This window comes from Erinaceus europaeus, chromosome 22 (assembly GCF_950295315.1).
Source record: "Erinaceus europaeus chromosome 22, mEriEur2.1, whole genome shotgun sequence".
In the NCBI taxonomy this organism is placed as follows: domain Eukaryota; kingdom Metazoa; phylum Chordata; class Mammalia; order Eulipotyphla; family Erinaceidae; genus Erinaceus; species Erinaceus europaeus.
The window spans coordinates 14,731,943-14,750,486 of NC_080183.1; the positions used below are offsets into that span (position 1 = coordinate 14,731,943).

General features: G+C 49.8%; 1 protein-coding gene across 2 annotated transcripts in view; it reads left to right on the top strand.

Annotated features, from left to right (window-relative positions):
- NEK9 (NIMA related kinase 9) overlaps positions 1–18,544 on the top strand; it is a 40,698-nt gene that overhangs the window by 16,793 nt on the left and 5,361 nt on the right. For both annotated transcript variants that reach the window (XM_060181262.1, XM_060181261.1), the window contains 11 exons: positions 577–627; positions 1,212–1,404; positions 3,251–3,395; positions 5,158–5,358; positions 6,494–6,540; positions 8,320–8,475; positions 9,946–10,054; positions 10,571–10,732; positions 13,130–13,300; positions 14,827–14,886; positions 17,528–17,730. In XM_060181262.1, the coding sequence (XP_060037245.1) occupies positions 577–627; positions 1,212–1,404; positions 3,251–3,395; positions 5,158–5,358; positions 6,494–6,540; positions 8,320–8,475; positions 9,946–10,054; positions 10,571–10,732; positions 13,130–13,300; positions 14,827–14,886; positions 17,528–17,730 (1,498 nt within the window). The remainder of the gene's footprint in view (positions 1–576; positions 628–1,211; positions 1,405–3,250; positions 3,396–5,157; positions 5,359–6,493; positions 6,541–8,319; positions 8,476–9,945; positions 10,055–10,570; positions 10,733–13,129; positions 13,301–14,826; positions 14,887–17,527; positions 17,731–18,544) is intronic.

Genomic DNA, 18,544 nt, shown 5'->3' on the forward strand with positions numbered 1-18,544 from the left:
AGATGGAGACTTAAAAAATGAGTGTCAGGGACTGGGGAGATAGCACAACAGTTTATATGTGACAGGCTTTCTTGGCTGAGACTCAGAGGTCCCAGGTTCAATCGCTGCCACCACCATGAGCCAGAGCTAACCAGCACTCTGGTCAAAAAAAAAAAAAGCAGAGTCTGTGGAGCTCTGTGTTCCACCTCAGACATCTCAGAGACGGGAAAGCCAGGGACCCCACACTGCTGGCCAGCACGTGTCGATGGGCTGTCTGCCAGGCCCTTTGAACTGCTGACTGAGTCGTAATGAGAAGCTTTCCTAAAAGTGTCGTAGGATCCATATGGTTTCCTTTTTTATTTTTACTGTTTATTTTATTTTAGATAGAGGCAGAGTGTGAAAGCGACTGTCTGTGACTCTCCCTTCACGTGCTGGGGATTGGGCTCGACCTGGGCTGCACACGTGGTAAAGCAGTGCACCACCCACGTGAGCTGTCTCACTGGTCCGGGTCCAAGTGGCTTTTGAAAGGGTCTGTGAGGTACGCCACAGACACTGCCATAGGGAGCTCACTGTTGTTCACATCTTTTCTTTTGCTAGAGAGATGGAGGAAAAGGTCGCACTGCTCAACGCGCCTACGAAGAGACCAAGGTAATGCTCAGCAGACGCCTAGAATCCTCGCACCTCTTACCACCACCGGGTAGAGTCTGGTCGCAGCCAGCTATCTCTGGCTTCTTGCCTGAGGCTCCAGAGTCCCAGGTTCAGTTCCCCACACCACCATAACATAAACCAGAGCTGAGCAGTGGAAGGGAGTGAGAGAAAGGAAGGAAGAGGAAGAAAGGAAGGAAGACAGCGGTCTCATGCTGATGCTTAAGAGTGTGTGCGCATGTCCACTGTGACAAATGTGGAAAAGTGTAGGTGGGGCAGGAGCAGACAGCTTAATGCCTGAGGCTCTGAAGTCCCAGGTTCAGTTCCTTGCACCACCGTAAGCTTTTTAGCACTCTGGTAAAAAAAAATTAATGATTTTTTTAAAAAAGAAAAGTGTAGGTGTCAGCCTATACTCTGCCCCGGCCGGCCTCGCCGAAGGCCAGGGGCAGAGATGGCAGAGCTGGAAGAGGCCATCAGGAAAGCACGGCTCCTCGGCCCAGTCGGCAGCTCTCCTCAGAGGGCAGAGCGGCAGCATTTCCCCGGGCGGTTTTCGTATCTGACTGCCCTCGTCGGGGGCTTGTTGGCAGGTCGAGCACCGTGACGGAAGCGCCCATTGCCGTGGTGACGTCGCAGACCAGCGAGGTCTACGTGTGGGGCGGCGGCAAGTCCACGCCCCAGAAGCTGGACGCCATCAAGAGCGGCTGCAGTGCGCGGCAGGTGTGTGCCGGGAACACCCACTTCGCCGTGGTCACGGTGGAGAAGGAGCTGTACACCTGGGTGGTAAGTGAAGCTAAGTACTTCCGAACGGTGCTACAGGCTTGGTCGCCTCTTGGAGCCGACATGCCCGGGTATTGTGTTGGCCGAACATGTGTCTGGCAGGAGTTGGCAGTGTGGAGTGATGGCAGGTAAGCTCCTAGGAGAGAGGCCTTTGTTGTTGCGTCCACTTATGTATTCCCAGTGCCACTTACCTGTTAAGTTGCTTGTAGGTATTTTTGAATGATTGATTACATAGAAGAAAAGGAATTAAGAGAGTCTGGGTTTGATGTACAAGGGCCCAGGTTCAGCCCCCACTGCAACAGGAAAGCAAGAGAGTCTGGGTTTGGACTCAGGAGATTGGACTGTCCCGTTTACAGCTGGGGTGGGGGCTTCACAAAGTCACCTAGTTTCTGTTGTATTACTGTGAAGTGCTTTTTTTATTATTATTGTTTGACAGAAATTGAGAGAGGAGGGGGAGAGAAAGACACCTGCAGACCTGCTTCACCGCTTGTGAAGCCACTCCCCTGCAGGTGGGGAGCCAGGGGCTCGAAACGGGATCCTCACGCCGGTCCTTGGCGCTTTGCACCACCTGCACTTAACCGATTGCGCTGCCGCCTGACTCCCACCATGAAGTTCTTAGCAAACACCAATTGTTTGATGAAAGAGCTTTGTAAACTAGCAGAGGACTCAGTCGTGTCAGGAAAGGTCCAGGCTCTCCCCCACTGGCTGCAGAGACCCAGGTGGATCTGGGCAGCACCCTCTCGCTCCCTCAGCCCCCTCCACACACCTGGCTGTCTCTTCCCTTGTTCCTCCCCCTACCTACCTGCTGAGACAGACACCTACAGCCATGCTTCACCACTCCTGAAACCAGCGGGGGAGCAGGGACTTGGTGGTCCGGGAGGTGTCACAGTGAATAAAACATCGGACTCTCAAGCATGAAATCCTAAGTTCGATCCCTGGCAGCACATGTACCAGAGTGATGTCTGGTTCTTTCAGTCTTTCTCCTATCCCTCTGATTAAAAAATAAGTAAAATATTAAAAAAAAAAAAAAAAAAGAAAAAGATTTGGGGCAGAGGGTAGATAGCATCATGGTTATGCAAAAGTGACTCTCATGCCTGAGGCTCCAAAGCCCCAGGTTCAATCCCCTGTACCACCATAAGCCAGAGCTGAAAGGTTAAAAAAAAAAAAAGAAAAAAAAATGATTTGACTTAAAAAGGATTTTTTTTTCTTTATTGGGGAATTAATGTTTTATATTTGACAATAAATACAATAGTTTGTACATGCATAACATTTCCCAGTTTTCCATATAACAATACAACCTCCACTAGGTCCTCTGTCATCCTTGGTTAAAAAGGATTTTTATTTTTATTTCTAAATGTGTGGCTTTTAATAAGAAGTTCCATTGCTTCTGGGGAGGTACACAGCTGTAGTCCATCAGATTTGCATACCTGCAGTCTCAGAGGTCCCAGGTTCAATCCCAGGCACCAACATTTGCCAGGGCTGAGCAGGTGACATCTCTGTTGGTTGCTCATGTATCTTTGTAAAGAGAGTTGTAGCACAGCTGGTAGGGCACACACTTGACCATAGGAGAGAACCCGGGCTCAAGTACCCAGTCCCCACCCCAGGGGCAAGCTTCACATGTGTAGAGCAGTGCTGCAGGTGTCTGTCCTTTCCTGCTCTACCAAAAGGAAAAGAAGGAAGGGAGAAAAGGAAAGAAAGACATGAGAAGCGGCAATAGATTTGGCAGACAGAAACAGGCCCCGGCAATAACCAACCCTTCTAGACGAAGAAAGAAACAAGTGTGCGTTGAATCGTAGGTGCCCTTCCTGCATGAAATGCTAGTGTCTCACAGATCTTCCATGTTTCACAGAACATGCAAGGGGGTACTAAGCTCCATGGTCAGCTGGGCCACGGAGACAAGGCCTCGTACAGGCAGCCGAAGCACGTGGAAAAGTTGCAAGGCAAAGCCATCCGCCAGGTGTCGTGTGGTGATGACTTCACCGTGTGTGTGACAGGTGAGCCACCGAAGAAGGCATCTGGGGTCTTTACCAGCAGGTGTGCTTGATGCTCCCTGCGCCCGTTGGGACTCCGCCAGCAAAGGGTGTGAGAGCACCAGACACTGAGCGGAGGTGCACACCTGTCACCACTCCCAGCTTGTAGTACTGATGTGGCTGAGGAGCACGGGAGGAGGCGGCATCAGGAAAATAGATCCCATGTCCCTGTGGGTGAGTGAGAGGAAGGGATCTCCCACCACGTAGAAATAACACTCAGCCAGGAGTCGGAAACTCGAATTTTGATCCTGTCGTTCCTCACTTTGATTCTATGGAGTTTGTTTGTTTCATCTATAAAATGAAATTCAGCTCAGTAAAAGTTTAAGCCTTTTGTACACTTATTTTTTTTAAATTGTATTATCCTTATTGGATAGAGACAGCCAGGTATCGAGAGGGAAGGGGGAGATAGAGAGGAAGAGAGACAGAGAAACACCTGCAGCCCTGCTTCACCACACGCAAAGCTTTCCCCCTGCAGGTGAGGACCAGGGGCTTGAACCCAGGTCCTTGCACACTATAATATGTGTGTTCACCAGATGCGCCACCATTCAGGCACCATACATAGATTTTTAGATGTGGAAAAGTTTTCTTGAAACTGAACACTGAGTTTGAATCAGTTTGACAGTGGATATCTGCAAAAACTTGCCACTGATGTTATAGTTACTGGGGCACTCCGGTCATGTTCTCTCCAACCCAGAGAGTACGCGCCCGGGAAGAGGCACCCCCACGCTAGGGGCAAGATTAAACCTTGGCAGGAACTGGGTAGTGGCGTGCCCAGAAGAGCATCCATGCTACCATGTGCAAGGTCCCGGTCCCCACCACAGGAGGGACACTTCACAAGTGGTAAAGCAGGGCTGCATCCTGCTCTCTATGCTTCTCTCTCTCTCTCGATTTATCTCCATCTCTAGCCAGTAAGTCAGTGGACAGAATATTTAAAAGTAGATCTAGTAGGCTTCATCCATGATCTACAATAAAACATCAGACATTTTCTTCCAAAGGTCAGAAAAGAGACAAGATACCCGCTATCACCACCTTTATTCAGTGCTGTAGTAGAGGTCCTGTTCAGGCCAGTAAGGAGAGAAATGAAATAAGTAGAGGGGCCGGATGGCAGCGCACCTGGCTGAGCGCACGTTACAATGCGCAAGGACCCCGGTTCAAGCCCCCGGTCCCCACCTGCAGGGGGCACGCTTTGTGAGTGAAGCGGGGCTGCAGGTATCTCTGTCTCTCTCCCTCTCTGTCTCTCTCCTCCCCCTACCCTCTCGATTTCTGGCTGCCTCTATCCAATAAATAAATAAATAAATTTTAGTAAAGTTAGGTACAACATTGAAAAGAAAGGGGAAAATTTTGTTACTGTAGAAAATTCAAAGGGTTTATGGACACATTTATCAATGTGTTAAATTTGGTTTCTGAATACAAGCATATTATGGGGGGGGGGGTCTGTGGCCTGAAGAGAGAGCTTGCCAGGTAAGGTACATTCTTCCCATGTGACAGCCACACTCAAGCCCTGGGACCACATGGGAAATGTGTTTTTAAAAACTGCTAAAACCATGCTGTTTGTGACCCCCCGGATATAATTGACTCTGGCTCGGGCACGGAGCTTTTGAATGTCACTGGTAGAACCATCCCAGACACTGGCGTTGGTTGGGGGCGTCTCCATACAGACCTGCCCGGCTTTCTGAGGAAACAGCGCAAGACATTCCCTGGGTGAGACCTTCCCTTCCTTTTGCAGATGAGGGGCAGGTGTATGCCTTTGGGTCTGACTATTACGGCTGCGTGGGTGTGGACAAGGTCGCCGGCTCTGAAGTGCTAGAGCCCGTGCAGCTCGACTTCTTCCTCAACAACCCAGTGGAGCAGGTCTCCTGTGGAGACAATCACGTGGTGGTGTTGACCCGGAACCGAGAGGTCTACTCCTGGGGCTGTGGCGAATACGGTGGGTGTTGCCGGGTTCCCGCTCACTTGCTCCCACACACACACACACACACACACACACACACACACACACACACTGACTTCAGTTACATGCTTCCACCAGGCCACTAGAGAGCTCCCCTCACCCTGTGAGCACGTGTCTCACTGTGCATGACTCCCTGGGTTTGGGTCCCGGTGGCACGCACTGGGGGGACACTGAGGATGCTGCTTGGTGCCCTACCCTCTCTTGAATAAAGAGTGGAGCAGGTGTAACCGGGAGAGGAGTTCGGCCGACAGAGCACCAGGCATGCGTGCGAGAGGTTCCCAGTTTGGCCCGGCACCTCGTTTACCATCGTGCTTTGCCTTCTCTCTCTCTCTCTCTCTCTCTCTCTCTCTCTCCCTCTCTCTCTCTCTCCCTCTCTCTCTCTCTCTATCTCTGTCTACCTGTTTGTCTGTCTGTCTGTCTTATGTGAAACTTCTTCTCTTGTGTAATAAATAAGTCTTAACTTTTTTCCTGATCTATCATTTTTTTATAAGTGATTTAATAATGATTGATAAAATTGTGGGATAAGAGGGGTACAATTCCACAGTTCCCACAGTTCCATATACCTTTCCCTCTGGAAGGTTCCCTATTCGTTATCCCTCTGGGACTGTGGACTAGAGGTCTTTATGGAGAGCAGAAGGTGGGAGGTCTGGCTTCTGCAATTGCTTCTCCACTGGACATGGACGTTGGCAGGAATGACAGCTAAAATTGGCCCACGGGAACTACTCTGTGGTGGCCACATGCACACGTGTGGCCCTGAATCATTCTCTTGTGTCACATTAAAAAAAATTGGGGGGCCAGGTGGTGGCGCACCTGGTTGAGTGTGCGTATTACAATGCATAAAGACCCCAGTTCGAGCCCCTGGTCCCCACTTGCAGGGGAAAAGCTTTGTGAGTGCTGAAGCAGTGTAGCAGATGTCGCTCTGTCTCACTGCCTCTCTATCTTCCCCCTTCCCTCTTGATTTCTGGCTGTCTCTATCCAATAAATAAAGATGATAATATTTTTTTGGATACATCATGCAGTCTCTTTGCTTGAAAAGTATTTTTTGATAAATAAAAAGCTTTTCACTGGGAAGTAGGCTCTCGTTTTAATAATATTCTTGTGTGTGTTTCAGGACGACTGGGTTTAGATTCAGAAGAGGATTATTATACACCACAAAAGGTAAAATCAGGAATTTTATCTTTTTTTTTTTCCCCATGAGGGTTATTACCGGGGCTTTGGCCTGTGTGACAGTCCCACCCTTCCCAGCAGCCTTTCATTTCAAAGAGAGACAGAGACCTACTGCATTGCTCCACTTCTCTTTAAGCTGCCCCTTCAGTTGGTTTCTGTTATTGGCCCACAAATGGTGCTGTGTTCTGTTCTGCTTTGTGAGTGGAACGCTTTCTCATTCTACAGCCGGATGGTTGAAGAAGTGACACGATATTATGACACAGTATTACCTGTTGTCCCTCAAGTAGAGTGCTGGGGAGGGGCCCAGACCTCCTCCTCTTCCCAGACCGTCTCTCTCCCACCTGCAGGGCAGTCTGGCCCCTTTCACCAGGGCCTCCATGAGCCTGGTTGGCCTCCCCGCTGTCACGGAGGCACAGTGTCCAGTTCCCTGGGGGACCCAGATGGTGCTCTGGGGGTTCTCTCCTGAGTCTGGAACTTCTTCAGCTTCAAACAGCTGTTCTCATCTTACTTTCCGCCCCTACTCGGTTAGTGAGTGGCTCCACGTGGGCCCTTGAGTCTACAGCTGGGGCGCCTGCCGGCTCAGCGCTGCCTCCGCTGCCATCTCCCTGCCCTCCTGTCCCTGTCCAGACCCAGTCACCATCCTGCTTTATCAAAAGTCCAAGCTGTGCTCTGAGGAGATCTGTTGAAATATCTTGTTTTAAGACTGGTTTTCTGGTGAGAGCCACTTTCCCAAGACTAACTCACTACACACACACAGTGGGAACCGGGGGCTTGAACCCACGTCTTTACACATAGTGACGTATGCAGTCTGCCTGATTTGCCAGCACCCGGCCCCGGAAGTATCTTTTTATTTTTTTAAGATAGGAGTTTCTTAAAATTCTCTTTTATTTTAATAGGACAGAGAGAAATTGAGATAGAAATGGAGAGAGATGCCTGCTTCACTGCTAGTGAAGCTTCCTCACTGCACATGGGGACTAGGGGATTGAACCTGGGTCTTTGCACATGGGAATGTGAGCACTTAACCAGGTGCACCACTGCCTGGCCCCAAAGTATCTTCTTAAAGAGATTCCTGTAATAGGCACTGTCTCCCTAACTCTTTTTGTTGATTTAATAATTTATTGTTTATGTTGCTGAGTGGTCACATTCCCTTTTTTTTTTCCAGATATTTTTATTATTTATGTATTAGGTAGAGAAAGAGAGATTGGCAGAGGGAGAGAGAGACACCCACAGTACTGTGCTTGTCCAGAAGCTTTCCCCCTACAGGTGGGGACTGGGGGTTTGAACCGGGGTCCTTGCACACTAATGTGTGCACTTAACCAGGTGCACCCCTCTCTGTCTGCTCCCCCCCCAGACTCTTCACATCTTTCTCTTCTCCCTCCACTCCCTACACCTTCCCCCCATGAAATAGTTTCTTTGGGGGAGACTGACAGTCCAAGGCTCCTCACTGTGTGACATCATCACCTACTCAGCCCAGAATCGGTTGAGAGAAGAACATTGTGCCACTTGCATCAGTCACATCTAGAAGTGAGAGCTGACTGGCAGCGGTCTTTACTGTTTGTTTGCTCGTTTGTTTGGCTGGCTGGCTGGCTGGCAGTTTGCCTGAACAAAACTTAAACTCCTTGAGACGGCAGCCTCTGCGCAGCTGGGCAAATGGAAGGGAGAGAGCAGCGTTCACTTCTCTGCGGGCCCTCACCGATGCAGGCTCCTCACATCTGAAGGAATCTTGAGTTTTCCCTCATTCAAGTTTCCTCGGGGGGTTGTTTCCCTCAGGTGGATGTCCCCAAGGCTTTGATCATTGTCTCAGTTCAGTGTGGCTGTGACGGGACGTTTCTGCTGACGCAGTCAGGCAAGGTGCTGGCCTGTGGACTCAACGAGTTCAACAAACTAGGTCTGAATCAATGCATGTCTGGAATCATCAACCATGAGGTGAGTGAGTGCCCTGATGCTGCCTTCGCGCCTCTTCCAGGGCTTCTCCACGGTGGAGATCTCCTTGGTGAAGTTGGTGACAGTTAGTGACAGTAACATTGACTTGAGGACAGAGTAAGGCTTGCACAGACGTTACATCCCACAAAAGAATATGTCACCGTGCGATTCCAGTATACGAAACTTAGGGACAGACAAAGTTAACTTAGGATGGCAGAAGTCATTGGAGGGAATGGCGACCTCTGGGAGAAGGGATGGATGGAATTCTAGGGTCATTCTGTGTCTTCATTTAGATGGTGGTTTGACCCGTGTAGGCATACAGAAAAAGGTTTCAGTCTCTATAATGTTATATTTTACCTCAATAAATAAATGTGTTACAAGGAACCAAGTGATGGAAGACAGGTTTCTAGCTTATCACTGAAACAAAATTAGCAGTATAAAAAATATGTATCTTGGGAGCTGGGCGGTAGTGTGGCGGGTTAAGCACACATGGCACAAAGAACAAGGACTGGCATGAGGATCCCAGTTCGAGCCCCCAGCTCCCCACCTGCAGAGGGGTCCCCTCTCTGTCTTTCCCTCCTCTCTCCATTTATCTCTGTCCTATCCAATAACAACAACAGCTGTGACAATAACAATCACAACTACAAGGGCAACAAAATGGGAAAATGGCCTCCAGGAGCAGTGGATTCATAGTGCAGGCACTGAGCCCCAGCAGTAACCCTGGAGGCAAAATATATATGTATGTCTGTATATGTATGTATCACCTCCTGGGAGAACTTGTCAGATTCATTGCTCCCAAATCCTGGATCCTGTAAAGGCTGATTAAGTGTAATTCCCACTTTCCTCTTTGAAGGATATCTTAAAATTCTCTGGTACTTAGTCTTAGTCTTGTCTTGGTGTTGAATATGACATTTTCCATCCCTCTCAAAAGTCAGATCAAGAGATGAAGTTGCCTGACCCCATGGAAAAGATTGAATTTTTTTTTTTTACAGTTTTAAAATTTGTATAGAGACAAATCAAGAGCGTGTGGGGTGGTAGAGAGAGAGAAATCTGCAGACCTGCTTCACCACTTATAGTGAGGACTTGAACCCGGGCCCATGTACACTGTGACATGTGCATTCAACCAGGTCCACCACCATCTGGCCCTGGTAAGATTTTTTTTTAAATTTTTTTAATATTTATTTATTTTCCCTTTTGTTGCCCTTGTTTTTTCTTTATTGTTGTAGTTATTATTGCTGTTGTTATTGATGTCATTGTTGTTAGATAGGACAGAGATAAATGGAGAGAGGGGGAGAGAAAAACAGACACCTGCAGACCTGCTTCACTGCCTGTGAAGCGACTCCCCTGCAGGTGGGGATCCTGACGCCGGTCCTTGTGCTTCACACCACGTGCGCTTAACCCGCTGCGCTGCCGCCTGGCCCCGTTACTGCTCCACTTTTTAACCTCCTGCACCTTATGTCTGGACCGTGGCAGGCATACCACGAGGTGCCCTACACAGCCTCGCTCACCTTGGCCAAGCAGCTCTCCTTCTACAAGATCCGCACCATCGCCCCAGGCAAGACCCACACAGCGGCTATCGATGGTGAGTCGTCCTGTCCGCCCAGCTCTTTCTGCTCGTTTGCTGCCTTGTTTGTGCTCCTGTTGTCTGACTCCCTGTTGCTTGCTAACCCCGTGAGCTTCAGGGCACAGGCTCGCATCTCTTCGACATATCTTGTCACTGTGCCAGAACGTGGGGTCTGTTCAGCCTTGTTTGTTTTCTCTCCCTCGTGTCCCCTTTGCTTCCAGCATTATCTCATTCACAAATGAGGCATTCAGGGGCCAAGCAGCGGCCACCCGGTTAGGTGCACACGTCACCATGTGCAACGACCAGGGTTCAAGCCCCTGGTCTCCACCTGCAGGGGGGAAGCTTCGCGAGTGGTGGAACAGGGCAAGTGTCTGTCCTTCTCTCTGTCTTCCCTTCCTCTGTGTCCTAACAAGTGAAAAGGAAGGGGTGGTGCAGGGCCGAGGCGATGGAGCTGCAGGGCTGGGAACACTCAGCCCTGGGTGGACCCCCGGGCCTTGGCCCTGACGCCGTTGCCTGTTCTGGTTTCTTTCCAAGAGCGAGGCCGGCTGCTGACCTTTGGCTGCAACAAGTGTGGCCAGCTGGGCGTTGGGAATTACAAGAAGCGGCTGGGAATCAACCTGCTGGGGGGCCCGCTCGGTGGGAAGCAGGTGATCCGGGTCTCCTGCGGGGACGAGTTCACCATCGCTGCCACGGACGGTGAGTCCCCGCGCGGCGTCTCACGCTTTCCGGCTGGGCTGACAGTGGGGAAAGCAGAACTGCTCTGTTTTGTAGTTTCCTTTATCACCAGGCGGGCTTTGAGGTAGATAGAGACATGGGGATGGGGACGGGGACGGGGTGGGGAGCACAGGAGCGTGGCCAGGAGGGCGCAGTGGCTGGAGTGCTGGGCGCACTAGCATGAAGTCCCAAGCTGGTCAGCAGGGCTCTGGCTCCCTCCCACATGAGTTAATCGATAAATCTTTATTTTTTTTTAATTTTTTTTATTCCCTTTTGTTGCCCTTGTTTTATTGTTGTTGTCGTCGTTGTTGGATAGGACAGAGAGAAATGGAGAGAGGAGGGGAAGACAGAGAGGAGGAGAGAAAGATAGACACCTGCAGACCTGCTTCACCGCCTGTGAAGTGACTCCCCTGCAGGTGGGGAGCCGGGGTTCGAACCGGGATCCTTATGCCGGTCCTTGTGCTTTGCGCCACCTGCGCTTAACCCGCTGCGCTACAGCCCGACTCCCCGATAAATCTTTAAAAAGGAAAAGACTGCGGCACCGAAGCTCCCTCTGGAGGGGTGGGCAGGCTTGGAAATTTAACCTTTTTGACCCAGAGCCCTGCTCAGCCTTGGCTCGTGGCGGTGCTGAGGTGGTGGGTGCTGCCCACAGGCAGGAAGCCCCCCGCACGGCCGCTGTGCTGCCTCCCAGCCTGAGCTGCTGCTTGTCTGTAGGTGGGTCACGTTTATTTGTATTGATGGAGTCAGCTCCTGTGTGTATGGAGCTAAGATTTATTTATTTATTTATTTGAGAGAAAGACGGGAAAAAATCAACAGAATGGGAGTCAGGCGGTAGCGCAGCGGGTTAAGCACAGGTGGCACAAAGCACAGGGACCGGCAGATGGATCCCAGTTCGAGCCCCCGACTCCCCACCTGCAGGGGAGTCGCTTCACAAGCGGTGAAGCAGGTCTGCAGGTGTCTGTCTTTCTTTCCCCCTCTCTGTCTTCCTCTCCTCTCTCCATTTCTCTCTGTCCTATCCAACAACAACAATAATAACTACAACAATAAAACAACAAAAGCAACAAAAGAGAATAAATAAATAAAGTAAAAATAAACAGAACATCACTCTGGCACATTGGGACACCAGGGATTGAACTTGGGACCCCATGCTTGAAGGCTGAATGCTTTATCCATTGTGCCCCCCCCCCCAGGCCTCCAGCTTAGCTGACTTTTCAAAATGCATCTAACGTTCTAATATAGTGATTGTTGTCTTGGCTGAATCATTAATAGTGATCCCTTTTCATTAAGAAAAGCCTTGATATATATCTATCTGTATATTTTAAATCAGAACACTACACACTTCTGGCTTATGGTGATGCCAGGAATTGAACCTGGAACTTCAGAGCCTCAGGCTGAATTAATCTTTTACAAAACTCTTATGCTGTCTCCCCCACCTGATTTAGCTGAGAAGTTCTAGACACCACTAACAGTATATTCAAAATTCCTCTTCTTACCTTCTGCCCAGACCTGTGCCTTCTGTAGCCTCCCTGCAGCTCTGCCCTCCACCCCACATCTCAGCTCTCAGCAAATCCTGCTGTCTTTAGCATTTACCCATCCACTTTACACAAAATTTTCTCCTAACTAACACCCCTCTCTGTTTCCATCCTTGCTTACTTGTATGGATTCTTCTCGTGGTACTGTGAGAGAGCCTTTCAAATGCTTGCTTGTGTCAGTCAATGAAGACCAGCGATCTTAGCGGTTTGTGTGGCCCAGCACAGGTAGGGTCTAGCCACCGTCCCCACCTCCTGTCCGACCCTCACGCCCTCCCTTACTGTGCTCCAGCTGCAGGGCCCTTCCTGGTCTCGCTTGTCACACCCACTTTTCCCCTGCACGACCTTTGCCTCACTGTTCTCTCTGTCCCGGAAGCTCTTCTCCTAGGTGCCATGAACTGGAGCATCGCCGTGTACTCTTGTGACTGTCGTACAGGAAATCATGATGCCACACTGCTGTCCTTTATCTTCTTTCATGGCTCTTAACACTGCCTGAAACAAGATGCTTGTTTGCGGACTCCCACTCTCTCCCCCAGAAGGCCAGTGCCCTGAGAACAGCAACTATCTAGTCACTGCTTCCACTCCCAGCACCTGAGCAGGGTCTGCCATAATGCCCAGTACTTGCCCAAGTGGCAAACTAAGTTCGAGTGTTGAATGAGTGAGAGATCATGTCAGCACCCTGGAGCCATGGTCATTTTAGCTGGGTGTGATCAGGAAGAGCCTGGGATTTGGGGGGGATGTAACTCCCTCTGGGTTTGTGCTCCAGGACACAAATGTGGGGGCCAGAGGGCTGGGAAAGGGGAGTGTTCTTATTCTGCTGAGCCAGGCACTGTTTTCCGTCTTGCTCCAGATAATCACATTTTTGCCTGGGGCAATGGCGGCAACGGTCGGCTGGCCATGACCCCCACAGAGCGGCCACACGGCTCCGACATCTGTACGTCCTGGCCCCGGCCCATCTTTGGATCTCTGCACCACGTCCCAGACCTCTCTTGCCGTGGCTGGCACACCATCCTCATTGTCGGTAAGGGCTTCACCCACAAGGCAGTCCTGCGCTTTCTGGCCGCTCACATTCCTGGAGACAGAAGTATCCTGCAGGGAAAAGGGCTACTGCTCAAAGCCTCACATCAGCTAGTGAATGTCTTGACCTTTGTCATCTACCATTTCCCCGACCTTTTTGTTTTTAAACTATTAGCTTTGGGCTTTTCCTTCTCCCCGTATAATCTGTTAGTCCTAGTTATCTACTAGTTAATTTATTGTCTGTGTTCATCCTTTTGTGAAAACATTCAATATGCAAGAAACTATATTATAACTTCCCCCAACATTTGTACAATCCAGAAGAGGAATACAAAAAAAAAAAAATTACTTTGTTGTGCTTAGTTTAAAAATATACAAAGGGGGCCAGGCAGTGGTGCGCCTGGTTAAGCACTCACGTTACAATGTGTAAGGACCCATGTTCGAGCCCCTGGTCCCTACCTGCAAGGGGAAAGCTTCATGAGTGGTGAAGCAGGGCTGCAGGTGTCTCTCTATCTCTCTCCCTGCAGGTGTCTCTCCAACTCTCTCCCTCTCTATCACCACCCTCCCCTCTCAGTTTCTCTCTGTGTCTATCCAATAATAAATACAATAAATAGGGAGTCGGACGGTAGCACAGCAGGTTAAGCGCAGGTGGCGCAAAGCAAAAGGACCAGCATAAGGATCCTAGTTGGAGCCCCCGGCTCCCCACCTGCAGGGGGCTCACTTCACAAGCAGTGAAGCAGGTCTGCAAGTGTCTGCCTTTGTCTCCTCCTCTGTCTTCCTCTCCCCTCTCCATTTCTCTCTGTCCTATCCAACAACAACAATAACTACAACAATAAAACAAGGGCAACAAAAGGGAATAAATAAATAAATAAATACAATAAATAAATTTAAAAATACACAAAATGGGAGTTGGGCAGTAGCGCAGCAGGTTAAGTGCACGTGGTGCAAAGCGCAAGGATCAGCGGAAGGATCCCAGTTCGAGCCCCCGGCTCCCCACCTGCAGGGAGTCACTTCACAGGCAGTGAAGCAGGTGTGCAGGTGTCTGCCTTTCTCTACCACTCTGTCTTCCCCTCCTCTCTTCATTTCTCTGTCCTAACAATGATGACATCAATAATAATAACTACAACAATAAAAAAACAAGGGCAACAAAAAGGGGAAATAAAATAAATATTAATAAATAAATAAAAATACACAAAATGGAACACAAAGGTTTAGCTGCTCTGTGAGTTTTGCTATGCATGAAGATTAGCGTGCCTATCATAAGATGGGCTGCGAGTGGCTCCTGGGGGTCTGAAGCCCATGCTTTTAGACCAGACTCGCTCAGTCCTGCCTCCGGGTTTTCATGAATCTTCTCATCCAGAGTCTACCCCCGACCCGTTAAATCAGAACCTCTGGGGTGGGGCCTAGCTTTTTTCACTCTCTAAGCCAAAGCAGAGCCACAGTGGAGGGCATTCGCAGGCTAACTCCCTGTCCTGGTCGTCTTCCTTTCCCTGCCTGTGGGCGTGTACAATGTTGTGTACTGTTTTTCCTCAGAGAAAGTCTTGAATTCTAAGACCATCCGTTCCAATAGCAGCAACCTGTCCATCAGAACTGGTGAGTAAAGGCATCTCAGTGCCAGTGGCGTTTGGAGGTGTGTTTGGGGTTGGGTACCATGCAGTCTTAAAAGGAAAATGGAAGGTGGCAAAGAGACTCTTATACCTGAGTCTCCAAAGTTCCAGGTTCAATCCCCCATACTACCGTGAGCCATGAGCAGTGCTCTGGTGAAAAAAAAAAAAAAAGAGAGAGAGAGAGATGAAATGTATCTTGGAGAAATGAGGGCTGTAGTTATCAAAGAGGCTGGAGTTGTGGTGAACACACCGTGGTCGGGGACGGTCCTTCGCCTCCAAGCAGAGGAAGTGAGCGGTTTGTCCCTTCCTGTACTGGGGTTGGTGGTGTCTGCTTAGCTGTTACTTTGGCCGTGTTCCCAGGGGCCATTCCCACCTGTAGAACTGTTCTTCAGAGCAGGCCCTGAATTCTCACATCACCCCAAAGCTCTCTAGCGACTTCCCTCTGTTGTCTGAGCTGCGACAGGAGATGAAAGACGTGTGTCTCTTTGCAGATGTGCGTGGGCTGGAGTCACTGTAGTCTGTGATTTGTCAGAACTTAGATCTGTTACTTTGTAGGGTTAGCATGGATCGTGATTCAGATCCTCTACAGAGAGTTGGAAAGCCGACATGAACTCTGCACATGCACATCTTTTAGTGGCCTTTGGTGATACATTGCTTGGCATATTGATGGCTGACATAAATGACAAATCATCTTCTTACTGAGCACAACTGTCCTAGTTGAGTTTTGCTTAGCTAGATTTTAAGGTATATTTATTTTTATGAGAGAGCTACCTCCCCAGTTCTTGAAAATATTTTTTAAAGGATAAGCATAAGATTAAAACCACATGTTGGGCTAAGGAGACATATGGTGGCTGTGTATTTCTCCTCTATCTCTCACTCTCTGTCAAAGAAAATAAATATAAGGAAGAAGGGTACACTTAGCCCCGGCACACCAAAAAAAACCCCACAATACTAACCCAAAATGGTGTCTACAGAGTTGCTGGTAGAAGGAATGGGTCTGCATGGAGGGTGGAGAGGGGAGGGGAGTGGGGTGAGCGGAGTGGCGTGCGGTGCGTGAGGCTCAGCGCCGCCCCACCGGTCTCTCCGGTCTCTGTGCGGCCCAATGTCTCCACAGCCACCCAGGACTCCTGGGTGTTTCCTAGGATTGCTTTCCATGGAGCACTCCCCAGCTGATCTGGTGTTGGGCCTCAAACCTGAGACCTTGGGCTGGCAAGTCCTGCCCTCTACCCCTCTGAGCCACATTCCTCAGTGCTGCTGAGCGCTTTCCATGTGGTACCTGTGACTGGTGAACTAAACTTTGATTTTATGTAGAGCCAATCCAGGTACAACTAGTGCTGCCATGCTGGAAGACGTGAGTGTAGTTTTGCCAATGCTGGTTCAGGTAGTTGGTTCTGTTAGGCATCAGGACGTGCCCGCGTGACACGTCGAAGGGCCAGAGATACCTTAGGGCTAGAACACAGAGGCTGCACTCTGCCGGCTGCAGCTTCACCGCCTGGCACTACCTTAGGCCAGAGCCGAGCAGTGCTCTCTCTGTCTGGTCTGTCTCCCTCATGAAACGTGAGTGCTGAGGGAGTTGGGTGGTAGCATAGCGGATTAAGCACAGGTGGCACAAAGCGCAAGGACTGGCAGAAGGATCCCGGTTCGAGCCCCCAGCTCCCCACCTGCAGGGAAGTCACTTCACAATCAGTGAAGCAGGTCTGCAGGTGTCTTGTCTCTATTCCTCTCTATCCTCCACTCCTCTCTCCGTTTCTCTCTGTCCTATCCAACGACGACGCTATCAATAATAACTACAACAATAAAACAAGGGCAACAAAAGGGAATAAGTAAATAATTATTTTTTTAAAAAAAGAATTATGAGTGCTGAATCTCTAAAAGGTAGTCGCATGGGCTATCAGGACAGCTCGCCAGGCAGGCGCCCACTCTGTCGTGCACTAACCCAGGCACAGACTCTGTTCTCCACATGGGGGCACTGCGGCCCTGGGAGAAGGAAGGTTCAGTGCCGTGTGTGTGTGTGTGTGTGTGTGTGTGTGTGTGTGTGTGTGTGTGTGTGTGTGTGTGTGTGTGTGTGTGTGTGTGTGTGTGTGTGTGTAATGGAGCAGTGGCCTTGGGTCCTTGTACATAGTGATGTGTACATCATTCTACTTGTGCCACTGCCCAGCACCCCCCAGCACCCATGTTGTTTGTTAGTTGGTTGATTGGTTTTGTTTTGTTTTACCAGAGCACTGCTCAGCTCTGGTTTATGGTGTTGCAGGAGATTGAACCTGGGACTTTGGAGCCTCAGGCATAAGAGTCTCTTTGCAGAACCATCATGTTCTCTATCCCCGCCCTTTTTTTTTTTTTTTTTTTAACCAAAGCCCTGCTCAGCTCTGGGTTATGGTGGTACTGGGGATTGAACCTGAGACCTGGGAGCCTCCAGCCTGAGAATCTGTTTGTATAAATGCTATCTCCCTTGCCCCCAAATTGACATCCTTAACTATCTTTTCTTTCGTTGCTGCACGTAAGTCAGAACATTTGCAGGGGCTGGCGTCCCTCCCTACTGTGGAGCCAAGCTCCCTACCTGGGGGGAGGTAGCAGAATGGTCAGGCAGGGAGACGCCCCAAGCTCTCTACCTCTGTGCTGTCTTCCAGTGGTGCAGAGCTCTGGCCCGGGAGGCGGCGGTGGTGGGGGCGACGAGGAAGACAGTCAGCAGGAGTCCGAAACTCCCGACCCAAGTGGAGGCTTTCGAGGAACGATGGAAGCAGACCGAGGCATGGAGGGCTTAGTCAGCCCCACGGAGGCCGTGGGGCTCAGCAGTGGGGCCAGCAGCTCCTGTCCTGGCTGGCTGCGGAAGGTGAGTCCCACAGCTTCCGTTCTTGGCTGGGTCTCTGACAGTTGGCCTCGGTTCACCAGTGTTGATCCTATCACCCTGTCCTTTCTGCTCTCCCTTTTCCGACTCGCTTTCCTTTTGCTGCTATTATTTCAGCTCCCGTTTCTATTCTAGCACGGATCACGGATCCTTTGGAGTTAGTCCCCTCATTTCTCCTGTAGGACTCCTTTCAGTGGTTCTCGCGAGCCGGGCTTGGTGGTGCTTGACTTCCTTCAGTGTCTGTGTGTTTGGGGAGCTTTGGGCTTCTCCTTCATACTTGAAGGACAGTTTGGCAGGACAGAGTACCTGTGGCTGATAATTCTTTTTTTTTTCTTTAATTTTTTTTATATTTATTTTCCCTTTTTGTTGCCCTTGTTGTTTTTCATTGCTGTTGTAGTTATTATTGTTTTTTAAATATTTTATTTATTTATTAATGAGAGGGATAGGAGAGAAAGAGAGAGAGAGAAAAAAAAAAACTAGACATCACTCTGGTACATGTGCTGCCAGGGATCAAACTCAAGACCTTATGCTTGAGAGACCAACATTTTATCCATTGCGCTACCTCCTGGACCACTATTGTTGTTATTGATGTCATCATTGCTAGACAGGACAGAGAGAAATGGAGAGAGGATGGGAAGACAGAGAGGGGGAGAGAAAGACAGACCTGCAGACCTGCTTCACCGCCTGTGAAGCGACTCCCCTGCGAAGCGACTCCCCTGCAGGTGGGGAGCCAGGGGCTCGAACCGTGATCCTTCTGCCGGTCCTTGCAGTTTGCGCCACCTGCGTTTAACCCACCCGA